The sequence below is a fragment of the Artibeus jamaicensis genome, unplaced genomic scaffold (assembly GCF_021234435.1).
Source record: "Artibeus jamaicensis isolate MK-2021 breed Jamaican fruit bat unplaced genomic scaffold, CSHL_Jam_final contig_3152, whole genome shotgun sequence".
Classification (NCBI taxonomy): domain Eukaryota; kingdom Metazoa; phylum Chordata; class Mammalia; order Chiroptera; family Phyllostomidae; genus Artibeus; species Artibeus jamaicensis.
In genome coordinates, this window is record NW_026521729.1 from 2,723,367 (window position 1) to 2,736,015 (window position 12,649).

The 12,649-nt window shown below is 43.1% G+C and overlaps 1 protein-coding gene across 2 annotated transcripts in view; it reads right to left on the bottom strand.

Moving 5' to 3' along the window:
* Positions 1-11,310, bottom strand: part of LPCAT2 (lysophosphatidylcholine acyltransferase 2) — a 56,638-nt gene extending 45,328 nt beyond the window's left edge. Inside the window, exons 1-3 of one of the 2 annotated variants that reach the window (XM_037141537.2) lie at positions 11,006-11,304; positions 3,193-3,332; positions 523-740 (exon numbers count right to left, since the gene is read on the bottom strand). In XM_037141537.2, the coding sequence (XP_036997432.2) occupies positions 523-740; positions 3,193-3,332; positions 11,006-11,176 (529 nt within the window). In that variant the 5' untranslated portion in view covers positions 11,177-11,304. Of the gene's footprint in view, positions 1-522; positions 741-3,192; positions 3,333-11,005 lie in introns of both variants that reach the window. The other variant, XM_037141538.2, reaches the window with a different exon arrangement.
* Positions 11,311-12,649: the final 1,339 nt, after the last annotated feature.

The following is a 12,649-nucleotide window of genomic DNA, read 5'->3' on the forward strand; positions in this document are numbered from 1 at the left end:
TTTTATGGCAGGAAGCACTTCTTATTCCACATCCTAATTTTCAAAGAGTTACATGTTGGTCCCTGGTGGAGATCTGGGGGAAATGAAGAAACCAGTTGGAGACAAAACGTAGTGTGTGCGAATCAGCCTACTGCCTTGAAAGAGAAATTCATGACACAGCATGCACGGGTGTTTCTGCAGATTCTTTGCTTCAATTCTCTCTCCTTTCCCCCCCTAAAAAAAATCAAGTGTGCTTGGTATTTAAAAAACTGGTCTTTCATATGTACGAACAGAAAGAGATGATGGTCAGTGATAAAAATAAGATTTTAAAAGATCTATATGGGTACATATATAGGGAAGCCTAATCTTCTTTTCATTGAATCATTCTTTTGACATAGTACCTCCTTAAAAGAAAGCAAGGATGTTTGAAATCTTTCATCATTTTAAAGTTTCTTGAATGTGCACCAATAAACTAAACAAGATGATTTAGGGGTAAGGCGTGAGCATGAGACGTTTCATCTACATCACCGTACAAGTACTTACTGCCAATCAGAGGCACCTGCACGTTCTCACTCCGGGAAACCATGGACGGCAGCCCCGCTACGACACAGGCGACCCCATCGAAGAAGGTTGAATGGGGGGCCACCACAAAGATGGGGGCTTCCACGGGACTGGCGATCTTCCCTTTCACGGTCACTGTAAACCCCATCGAAAAGAACAGGGCACGACCCAGAAACTTCAAAACTGGCTGAGTGATTTGCCTTCGAAGACACAGACAGAAAAGACAGGGTTAGCTTTGCTCACAGCGGCCGACGCTGGGCTTTACTTGAAAACACCACGGGAAAACCAGAACATATCAGAACACTCCATTTGAAAATATATGCTGGGAAGAAGGGTTCACACTTCCACAGGGCACTCACTAGCTGCAAGGCACTATTCTAAGTACGCTGCATATATTAATTTCTTTAATTCTCAGCCCAATTTTATAAAATATGTATTATTTACTATCGCCCCCATTTTACAGGTGGGAAAACTGAGGCCCAGGGAAGTAATTTTACCAAGGACACATGGCTAATAAGTGGCTCCATTCTTCTGGGACCCTCAAGTGAAAAGAATGAATTTTCGATACACATCCCTCTAAGAAGATCCCATCAGTTCTGCCCTTCAAAGCAGCCACCTTGGGGACCTGCATTTGCATCACAAAGATGCTCCCCTCTCCCCAAACGCTTTTAGAATTCTCTGCTGAAACTGTTCTCAGAGTGATTTTAAGACCAATTTTTTACAAGTCAACGTTCTAAGACGCCATCAAAAATCTTAAAGAAAATCCACTCTCTCCCTTCTCTGGAACAGAGATGCACTTGTAACAATTCCAGAAATCGAATTGCTTCCTTTTCCAACAGCATCTGTCACTAAAGATTAATTCATTCATCACATGGTGCCAGGAACTGTGCTGGACACGCAAGACGAGTAAGGCCCAGTCTCTGTCCTCGAAGAGCTCAAATGAGTAGGGACACAGACACGTATTCCTGGAAATGCAAACTGAGGCCGCGCATCTCAGGATGCAAATGAGCGCATCTCAGGATGCACATGAGCATTTTTCATGAAACCCAAAAAGTACTATGCATATCCTGCACTCAGACAACAGATGAGAGCTTTAAAAAAATGGACTTCCTATCTAATTTTCTCAACCGTCTTGTGATATTATGGTGAGGAACTATTAAGCAACAAGCTGCTGAGGAAGTTAGTCTGGTTTTTATTTCACAGTGAGGAGAAGTGAGATGCAGGAAGAACACGTACCATTCAGGAGAGCACGGAGAAATGACTGTGTCTCTCCCTTCTTGCCCTTTCGTTTTGAGTTAAGCTCTCTATTTACGTAAGGATAAAAAGCTCACCCTTTCATGCTTTCTGATTTATAGAGATGTAGCTTCTGACAACTACTATCCGAAGTATCTCATGTTCAAAGCCGTGAAACACTTTTACTTCAAATGTTTTTTGTAAAAATGGCTAAAAGTCTAGGGCTGCATAGTAACTCCCATGTTACCTGTTTGAGAGGAGATAGAGAGCTACTGGCTTAATTAACAAAAGCAGAACTTTCTTTTCCAACACGTACTTGACCTGTTTTCTGGATATTTAGGCTATTCCTTCCATCATCACAAGTTCCCATAAGCTGTTAGCATAGCAACCAAGGAAATGATTGAGAGGGATCAGCGAGTGACGAAACATACAGTGTGTTTCAGTGACTAGCACCGCTGGTTCTGGAACAAAGGGGTGTGATCCGCAATGATGGACATGGGACTTACTGTCCCTGAGGCACTGCCAGCTGTGGCGCTGGTTCCAGTTTGAGCCACCTTGTGTTCACGTTGATGTCTGTCCACCGGAACATGAACTGAACAGCACATTGCACATTTCTTAAAAAGTTTCTACAGCGACGTTTCTCAGAATTTGTGAAGGACACATTCTCATTTGTGGTTTAGATGAAAGGAACAGACCTTTGCATGCCGAAAAGAAAAATGTGCACAACCCCCAAGAGTTTAACAGTGCTCTGAAACCCATCGGTGGATTTCTGTGACACCCAAGGAGGGCACGTGAGCAGCCTGCACTTTCAGGACATAGTAGGCATGACAAGTGGGTTGTGCCTGATGGCAATGAACTTCTACTGGTAACTGGAATTCATCATCCATCCATTCTCTAATTCCATGCCAATGACACAATGCTTGCAAAGCAGTTCAGGGGAACTCAGTGCTAATGTTCCATAAAGTGAGGCTCTACTGATCAATAGTGAAGTTGTTGTTAATAATAATAACTAAAGCAGTGAACAAATATACTGTAACTGATCCACTTAATTATATCAGTTAAAGTATGTAGTTATGAGAGAGGAACAAAAACTGAGAAAAGGGAAAAAAAGCCAGTTATTTTTCAACTTTAGTGGTTTAGCTATACTCACTGGGTCTTTGAGAACCCGGGACCTATCACTTTTTGGCAATAACTCAGAAAACAAAATATTTTAATATTAGGAAGTGGCAACTTCAACAGAAGACTATCTGTTCTTGGGCAATAGTTTGTACATATGATAAAGTAAGAACAGTGTCATTGGAGAAACAAAAATAATTACAATTGAGTAGGTAGCAGTTAGGTGACTCTACTGATGACTAAACTATGATCAATTCTTCTTTATCTTGATTTACCTAGTATTCAGACATAACTATTTCTTACCTCTTCCAACCAGTGATGGGATGGGTCGGCTTTTCAGGACGGCCCAGTGTTGAAAGTGCAGCAAACGGCCACGCCAGTAATAAAACAAATGCAAGGAATAAGCCACGAATGGGGAGCAGGAAAATTCCAAGGAAGAAAATCTGAAAGTCCAAGTTGGTAAGAATAAGTGGCTGGATCATTATAAAATGTCACTAGCAATGTATAAGAATTTCAGCCATGGCCAACATCTGGTGTTGATAGTCTTTTTAAGATATCAATTTGATTAAGAATCATTTACATAAAAGAAAATGCACCTATTTTAAGTGTAGGGATTATGAGTCTTTCAAATGCTACACAAACACTATGATGGTCAACCTATAGAACATCCCCATCACCCCCAAAAGGCCTCCCATGACTCTTGGCAGCCCAGACGCCCTCCCCCCGCCCTTGGCCACCACTGAGCCAGACATTCTTCCTCCATCCTTTTGCCTGTTCTAGATCATCCTATAAATGAAACCACACAAGATGCACTTTCATGTCTGACTTCTTTCACTTCATATTCTTGAGATTCAACTGCGCTCTCCTGTGCATTAGTAGTGTAGTCTTTTTCATTGTAGCGTATGATTCCATTACACAATAAAAATACACGAGCATTATAATTCAGTTACCCATTCTTCTGTTCACAGGCAGGTGACCTATTATACGTTTTTGGCTATTATGACTATAGCTCCCAAGAACATTAATGTTCAAGTCTCTGTGTAAACACGTGTTTTCATTTCCTCGGGAGTGAAATTGCTGGGTTAGGGTATGTTTAACGTTGTAAGATACTGCCCAGCTGATCTCCAAAGTGGTCGTTGTACCATTTTATATCTCCACGGTAAGTATGGAGATGAAGTGTGAAAGCGCCTGTCGCTGTACACGGGTGAGAATACCCGTGTTTGGTGTGGTCAGCTTTTGCAGCCATTCAAGCAGGTGAAAAATGCTATCTCCTTGAGGTTTTAACTCAAACGCTTCCTTCATGCACAATGAAGCTGAGCACATTCTTCAGGTGTTTCTTGGTTATTCCTTTGACTTCTTATTTTAAGTGTCTTTTCAAACTTGTGGCCATTTCACTGGGTTGTTAGTCTTATTATACCAACTTGTAGGACTTCTTTATCTGTTATATATAAAAGGCCTTTGCCCTCCTGGCTGGTGTAGCTCAGTGGATTGAGCATGGGCCTGCAAATCAAAGGATCACGGTTCGATTCCCAATCAGGGCACATGCCTGGGTTGCTGGCCAGTTCCCAGCGGGGGACCCACAAGAGGCAACCATACATTGATATTTCTCTCCTTCTCTACTCTCTAAAGATAAATAAATTCCTTAAAAAAATGAAAGTAGATAAAAGGCCTTTGTCAACATATGTATTGAAAATATTTTCTCCCATTCCACGCCTTACCTTTTCCATTTCTTTTTTAATATACTTTATTGACTATGCTATTACAGTTGTCCCATTTCTCCCCCTTTATTCTCCTCCACCCTGCACACCCCCTCCCATCCACATTGCCCTTTAGTTCATGTCCATGGGTCATACACATAAATTCTTTGACTTCTCCATTTCCCATACTATTCTTAACCTCCCCTGTCTATTTTCTACCTACTATTTATGCTACTTATTCTCTGTACCTTTCCCCTCTCTCTCCCCTCCCCCACCCCACTGAAAAGCCTCCAAGTGATCTCCATTTCTGTGTTTCTGTTCCTGTTCTAGTTGTTTGCTTAGTTTGTTTTTGTTTTTGTTTTAGGTTCAGTTGTTAATAGCTGTGAGTTTGTTGTCATTTTACTGTTCATATTTTTTATCTTCTTTTTCTTAGATAAGACCCTTTAACATTTCATATAAGGGCTGGGTGATGGGTGATGATGAACTCCTTTAACTTGACCTTATCTGGGAAGCACTTTATCTGCCCTTCCATTCTAAATGAAAGCTTTGCTGAATAGAGTCGTCTTGCATGTAGGTCCTTGCTTTTAATGTCTTTGAATACTTCTTTCCAGTCCCTTCTTGCCTGCAAGGTTTCTTTTGAGAAATTAGCTGACAGTCTTAGGGGCACTCCTTTGTAGGTAACTGTCTCCTTTTCTCTTGCTGCTTTTAAGATTCTCTCCTTATCTCTAATCTTGGGTAGTGTAATTATGATGTACCTTGGTATGTTCCTCCTTGGGTCCAACTTCTTTGGGACTCTCTAAGCTTCCTGGACTTCCTGAAAGTCTATTTCCTTTGCCAGTTTGAGGAAATTCTCTTTCATTATGTTTTCAAATAAGTTTTCAATTTCTTGCTCTTCCTCTTTTCCTTCTGGCACCCCTATGATTCGGGTGTGGGAATGTTTAAAGGTGTCCTGGAGGTTCCTAAGCCTCTCCTTATTTTTTAAAATTCTTGTTTCTTCATTCTGTTGTGGTTGAATGTTTCTTTCTTCCTTCTGTTTAAAACCCTTGATCTGAGTCCTGGTTTCCTTCCTGTCACTGTTGGTTCCCTGTAGATTTTTTTTTAATTCACATAATGTGACCTTCATTGCTGCCTGGGTCTTTTTTATACTGTCGAAGTAACCAGTGAGTTCCTGGAGCATCTTGAAAACCAATGTTTTGAACTGTGCACCTGATAGGCTGGCTATCTCTTCATCACTTAGTTGTATTTTTTTCTGGAGCTTTGAACTGTTCTTTCATTTGGGTCATTTTTTCTTTTTTGTCTCGGTGCACCTGTTACGTACCAGGGGCAGAGCCTTAGGTGTTCACCAGGGCGGGGCACAACCCACATCACAGCGTTGTGACGCTGTTATGTGGGGGATGGCCGGAGAGGGGTCAATGAGGCTTGCTCTGCTCTTTCGGATTTCAGTCACTTCCCCTACTACCCACAAGCAAAGTGGGCCCTTCTGGTACTGATTCCCGGGTGCATGGGTTGGTGTACGTTCTAGGACCCTGTGAGTCTCTCCAATGAACTCTCCTATGAGGCTGGGAGTTTCTCCTGCTGCCGCCGCAACCCCCACAGGTGTTTTCAGTCAGAGGTTTGAGGCTTTGTTTCCGGGGCTGGAGCCCTGGGTTGTGGGTTTGTCTTGCTCCCCAGTTGTTCCTCCTGGTTTATCTGCATGTGAATGTAGGACCACCCGGACTGCAAGCTACTGCCTCACCGGGTGCGCCAGCCACCACCTTGCCACAAGTCCTGTCCACCCAGCTGCCTATCTCCACCCCTCCTACCAGTCCAGGTAAGTGTTTCTACTTTACTTCCTTGATTGTTGGACTTCCATACAATTCGAGTTTCTGTCAGGCCTGGTTGTTTTTGGTTTTAAAATTCGTTGTTGTCCTGCTTTTGGTTGTGCAAGGAAGCACAGTGTGTCTATATACACCTCTATCTTGGCCGGAAGTCTCAATTTCTTAATGGTAGCTTTTGATGAGAAAAATTGTAATTCTGCTGAAAACGAATTTATTTTATTTTTATTCTTTTCTGTGTCCTTTCTAAGAAATCTTTAGACTTCAAGGTCATGAGGTATTTTCTATTTTCTAGAAGCTGTGTGGTTTTAGCTTTTATGTTTATGTCCATCTAAAATTATTTTTCTGCATGTGGTGTGCAGCAGGAATCAAGGTTCATTTTTATCCATAGATTTACCTAGTGTTCCAACACCATTTGTTGAAAAGACTTCGCATTCCCCAGTGAATTTTCTTGGCAAGTTTGTCAAAAAGCAATTGAACATGTATGTGTGGGTTTTCTATTCTGTTCCATTGATCCATCTATTCATCTATCCTGGTCAATTTCCCACTCTCTTCATTGCTGTAGCTTTGTGGTAACTAAGTCTTAATCAGGGGTCTCCAACTTTTTCTTCTTCAAACTGTTTTTGGGCCAGTCTAGATCCTTTGCATTTCCACATACATTTCAGAATTAATTTGTCAGTTTCCACACAAACAAAAAAGCTTGTTGAAATTTTTATTGGGGTAGATAGTGCCCTTCATTAGAGTGAGAGAGGTCCCTTTTATTCCTATTTTACTGAGAATTTTCTCAAACATCAGTAGTAGTTGGTAAACTTTGTCAAGCGAGTTAACAAAATTTCTGCTTCTATCGAAATGATCTTATGGTTTTTTTCCCCATATGTTCCGCCAGTATGATGAATTGCATTGAAATATACATTTTTGGAGGTTAAACCAATCTTGCATTCCTGGAATAAACCAAAGTTAGAAGGATGTATTTCCTTTTCCATATATTGCTGTATTTCACCTGCTGATATTTTGTTGAGAATTCTTACATCTATGATCATGAAGGAAATTGATCTATTATTTTCCCTTCTTAAAACATCGTTTTCAGACTTTGAAACAACATCGGCTGCATATTTTTGTCTATTGTGTCTTCATTTTCATTTATCTCAAAGTATTTACTAGCTCCTCCTATGAGTTCTCCTTTGAGCCATTGATTATTTAGAAACATGTAATGTAATCTCCACACATTTGTGAATTTCTCAAGTTTTCTTGTTATAGATTTCTAATTTCTAATTTCAATCCATTGTGGTTACAGAACAATGTCTTATTATAATCCTCTTATACTTCCTCAGACTTGTCTTATAAGCTATTATAATTGTCTATCTTGGAAAATGTTCCATAGGTACTTGAGGAGAATGTGTTTTCTGCTGTTGTTGGGTGGAGTGTTATATATATATATATATAAACCTCTCAACCTTTTTGGGTCTTTGAATTGAAAGTGTCTTTTTAGACAGCATATAGTTACAAGCTTTTTCTTGTAAGCTTTTTGGTTAGCTTGGTGTTTGCTCCAATCGTTATTCACTGCCCCAGGCTGCTGTGCTGTTAAGCAATGGGATAATTTCTGACAAACACCCCCAGAGAAAAGATTGCAGTGGGTCGGCTCCAAAGCAGGTAAAATACAGACAGTCTGGCAAGTAATGACCAAGAAATAATCTTGAATGTAAGAAATAACCATGGCATAGACCCCAAAAGTACAGTTGAGATGAGGTTATAGCATATTCATATAATACTTACTAACTTTCAAAATGAGTAGCTAACATGGATTTTAACTGAGCAAGGTGTCAAATGCTGGGCAACTTTATTTTTTTTTTTCTGTGCCACTTCCAGCTTGGCAACAAGTAATTGTACTTAATAGTAAACCATTTTTTAGTAACTCTGACAAATTGGGAGGCTTCTCCATCACATTCCCGGTTGGTAGTGTGTCATCTCTGTAGGGAGACATTCTTTGAACACTCACTCTATCAGGGTTATCCTCTTCTCTGGATTGTCTTCGTTGCACTCATTAGAACACGAAATTACATGTTTTTGTACTTGTGGTTTTTTCTCAGTGAAATGTAAGCTTTAGAGAGGCAGCATCCTTATTTCTCCTGTTCACTGCTGTATCTCCAGAGACTTGCATCGTGCCTCGCACGCTGTAGGCATTCAATGAATATTTTTGTACAGTCAGTGACCCCACCGTTACTACTAAACACTTATTTTCGCTCTATAGTCTACTGAGGAAATGGGAGCTGGGCTACTTTTCTCCATGGCACTAAGTAACAGGCCCTTAAATAGCCAAAAAGAGGAAGGAGAAAGCTCAGCCCTGTTATGAGATGCAAAAGTGATAACAGTCTTTAAGCAAGACATTGATCATCATTCAAGATTAAATTTGAATTCAAGTTAAATTGAGTCTGAATCAATCTTAGTAAGTCATGCTTAAAGTATATGCATCTTTTAAATGGAAAAATACAGCCCACATGGTTTTCGAATTATGTCTATTTAATCTTCCCTACACCTAGACTAAACTTATTTAGTGTCTCTGGTTTACATGAATTTTTAATTTTTAAAAAATACCCAGACTATATTCAATTCCATTCAATACACATAGTAAATTCTGAGTACTATGTTAAAAATATAGACAACAAAGAGCATAAGAAAACTATCAATCTTAAGATCAGCAATCAGGCCCTGGCTGGTGTGGCTCAGTGCATTGGACATGGTCCCGCAAACTGAAAGATCATGGGTACAGTTTCCAGTCAGAGCACACGCCAGGTGGCAGGTTTGGTTCTGGTCTAGACGCACGTGAGAGGGAACGGACGCATGCTTCTCTCTCATGTCCATGTTTCTCTCCCTCCCTTCCCCTCTCTCTAAAATAAATTTTAAGAAAAGAAAAAATAATTTTAAAAAAGACCAGTCAACAATGCCAGATTCTTTCACACATTACCTCACTTAATTTTAACCCTCCTTTGATGTATCGCTTTTCTGATTTAATAGATGAGAAAAGTGGCGTTTGGAGCCATTAAGTGACACAGTCACACAATGAACAGACGGCAGGGCCTGAGATGCTTTCTGATGGAAACCGGCCATCTTTTTATTGTGACATTAGCTCTTCTAGAGTCACTTCGAAGAGCGCCCTAAATGTAACAGGCCATGCTATTCAAAGAAAAAGTTAATAATTTCCTCTAGGTACAATATAAATTCTTTGATCCTCTTTCAAAAATATGAGGCCAAATATATGGACATACTTTCCTTTAAGTATGAGTGATTTGGCTAAAATTAATCTTGAATGATACAGTCAGTGTACTCAGAAGTGCTTCTAAAATTTTAAGATACCAAGGGGACATCAATCTATTTACAGACTTGAAGACCTAAGCTTTACACATTTCGTTTCTTTGCAAAGAGCTATTACTACATTATCTTCCTCTTCCTCTCTCACACCCTTTTTCCAGCAGACACCCATCTATCATTACCGTCACCACCACCCACGCTGCACAGACCAGCACGCGACCTGTGCCCACTGCAGAGGACCACGGCCTCAGTGCACACATGTAGGTTCTGCAAAAATGACACTATTTCAAATCCAAAGTAAAGAAACTTGTGCTATGGACAAGAAACCATCAGCAACCACTTTTTTTCCCCTACAGACCACACCGGACATGGTCTATCTCGTTCTTTGATCGCTAACTTCTCCAAAGAGGAAGTCCAAAGAATGAGAGGGACTGCTAATGGTAAAAGCAGTGCTTAACAAGAAAAAGGAAAGGAAACTTCCTTTTCGTTAAGCAGCCATTGAACAGTGGGAGAGCTGGGGCTACCTCTAGTTCTTGAATCTACAATCGTTTGGTTGAAGACTGATTCAGGACCAAAAACCTCTTAAAATACCTTAAGCTCAACCCCATTGTCCCTTTTCCTAGATTCTGAGGTCACACCCTTGATGCCCCTGCCCAGCTAGATCATCCCAGGGCCTCACTCATTGTTCTAACTCCAGACCTGGGGTGGGGGTGGGAGTGGCAGGGGTGGGGGGCAGGGAGAAGAAAAAGGGACTTACACCCTCTCTCCTGTCATAGGCTGGCCCCCTGCTACATTCTCACGAACTCAAATTTTCATTTCCCCTTCTCAGCATGCAATGAATGTTTCCTCTCAGACCCACATGCTCCTGCACCTTCTCTTCTCACACACCCCCTCAGACCACCCTCCCCGGGCCCTCTGTCCTCGGACCCACGTCGTTGCCCCTTGCAGACTCATGGCCCCTGCACAAGCCCTCCTCTCTCAGATCTACATCTTTTTCTTTCTTCCTTTGCTTCCCAGACTCGCGCCCCGCCCCCCCCAGGTGCTTCCCATGTCACACCTAGGGCACCCTCAGACCGTCTCACCTCCCCTCCCGACCTGCCTCCTCCCTCTGCCCACACCCCTCACTTGGGCGCACCTCTTTTCTCTGACCCACGCCCATCACCTGGATCTTCCCTCTCTGACGCACGCCCCTCGCCTGGATGCACCTCCTTTCTCTGACCCTCATTTGGATGCACCTCCTTTCTCTGACCCACGCCCCTCGCCTGGATCTTTCTCCGCTTTCTGACCCATACCCCTCACCTGGATGCGCCTCGCTGCGCTCAACCGTGTCTGCTGCACGAAGGGGTTGGGCACCGGTGGCGGGAAGAAGGACGTTTGGCGGGGCACCATCGGTGGCCGCGGTCCCGCAATCCTGACGCCCGCGCCCGGCACCGTGGCCGCCACGGCCGCCGCCTCGGCGCACCGGTTCATGGCGGAGCCAGGCCTTGGACCCGACAGAAGTGGCTCACGAGGACACTGGGGCTAGTCGAAGTCAAGGTTAAGTCCCAGCCACACAGGAGTGCGAGCGGCTGAGCCTCTGCGCAGGCGCTTAGGTGACTAGACGACCTCTGGTCTCGCCCCGCCCCTCTGGTTCTGATCGCCCCACCCCTCTGGTTCTGAGCACGCCCAGGCACTGGCCCCACCTCCTGAGCGTTAGCCCCACCCTCTTAGGTATCTGGCTGTTCCCTTGGGTGATAGCGCTCTGCCCCCTTGGAAATGCATGCTTCTCCTTAAGACCAACGCACGCCCGTGACTGTTTAGGCAAAGTTCTCTGCTTCAGGGTCAGGCAGACCTGAACTTCCAATCGGTTTTACTGACTCTGTGATATTGTCCAAATCACCATCTCCATGACCCTGCTGCCTCCTCTGTAAAAGGAAAAGCAACAGAACTTAGATGGACAGAACCTGAATCCATTTATGGGAGGGGAAACCCCGGGATTGTATCGTTAGGTGAGTTAATATAACCGAGCTGCTATATTATTTCTGGTGTACATTATTTCTGTACTTTATGTCTGGTGTACATTTTACTTTTGTTTAAATAAACCTGTCTGGGTTGGATGTTTATCAGAACTGAGTCCTGGCTGAGAGAACTTGATACAGGGAGTGGAATCTGGTCCACTGAAAACATGACTGACATGGGGAATGAGCTTCTGTTACTAGAAGGTAAAGACAACTATTGCCTTCCACACTAGGTGAAACCTGGTCCCTCAAAGGGAAATGACTTAGCCTGTGGCCCGATTCCACCCTGAGAAAGGAAGTTCAAGGCCCTGCCTAAACCTAAATGAGTGGTCATGGGGAGGGAGAGAAGGGCTTGCCCAGAACGTGAGACCCACTGGTCAAGCTCTGGGTGGCTGAGAGTCAGAGGGAGGTGGTGAATCACTTCTCCTCTCTGATCGATGGCTCACAGCAGACTGCAGAGGTGATGAGAACCTGAATCCGGATTTGGGCATAGCTGCTTCTGCAAACTTACCCACCAGAGACCTCAGAATCTGCCCTACCAGATTAGGCATGTGGTCTTCAGCTACTCACTTAACCTCTCTGAGCCTGTATTTTCATCTAGGAACAGTGAGAGATAAATTTCCACCCCATAGAGTTGTAGTAACAATTAAAGAATGCATTGTGTTGTGTTCAAGAAATTGCACATTTCTGGCATTGTTGTGATGAACCTTCTGTGGAACGAAGAACCTTAATAACAATGTATTACAGCCACAATATAAGCTTCCCCGGGCTCAGGGGTCTTCATGTAGGGGCTGGCAGATCCTTGTGGCTCTCTAGCCTGACACCTGCACAGAAGGCTGTCCCTCCAGGCCCCTCAAGCATCTGAGCCATTGGGGGGGCACAGCAGGAGAGAAGATGACTCCACACCCACCAATGTCACCTCCAGAGTCCTGTTCATTCCTCGTCC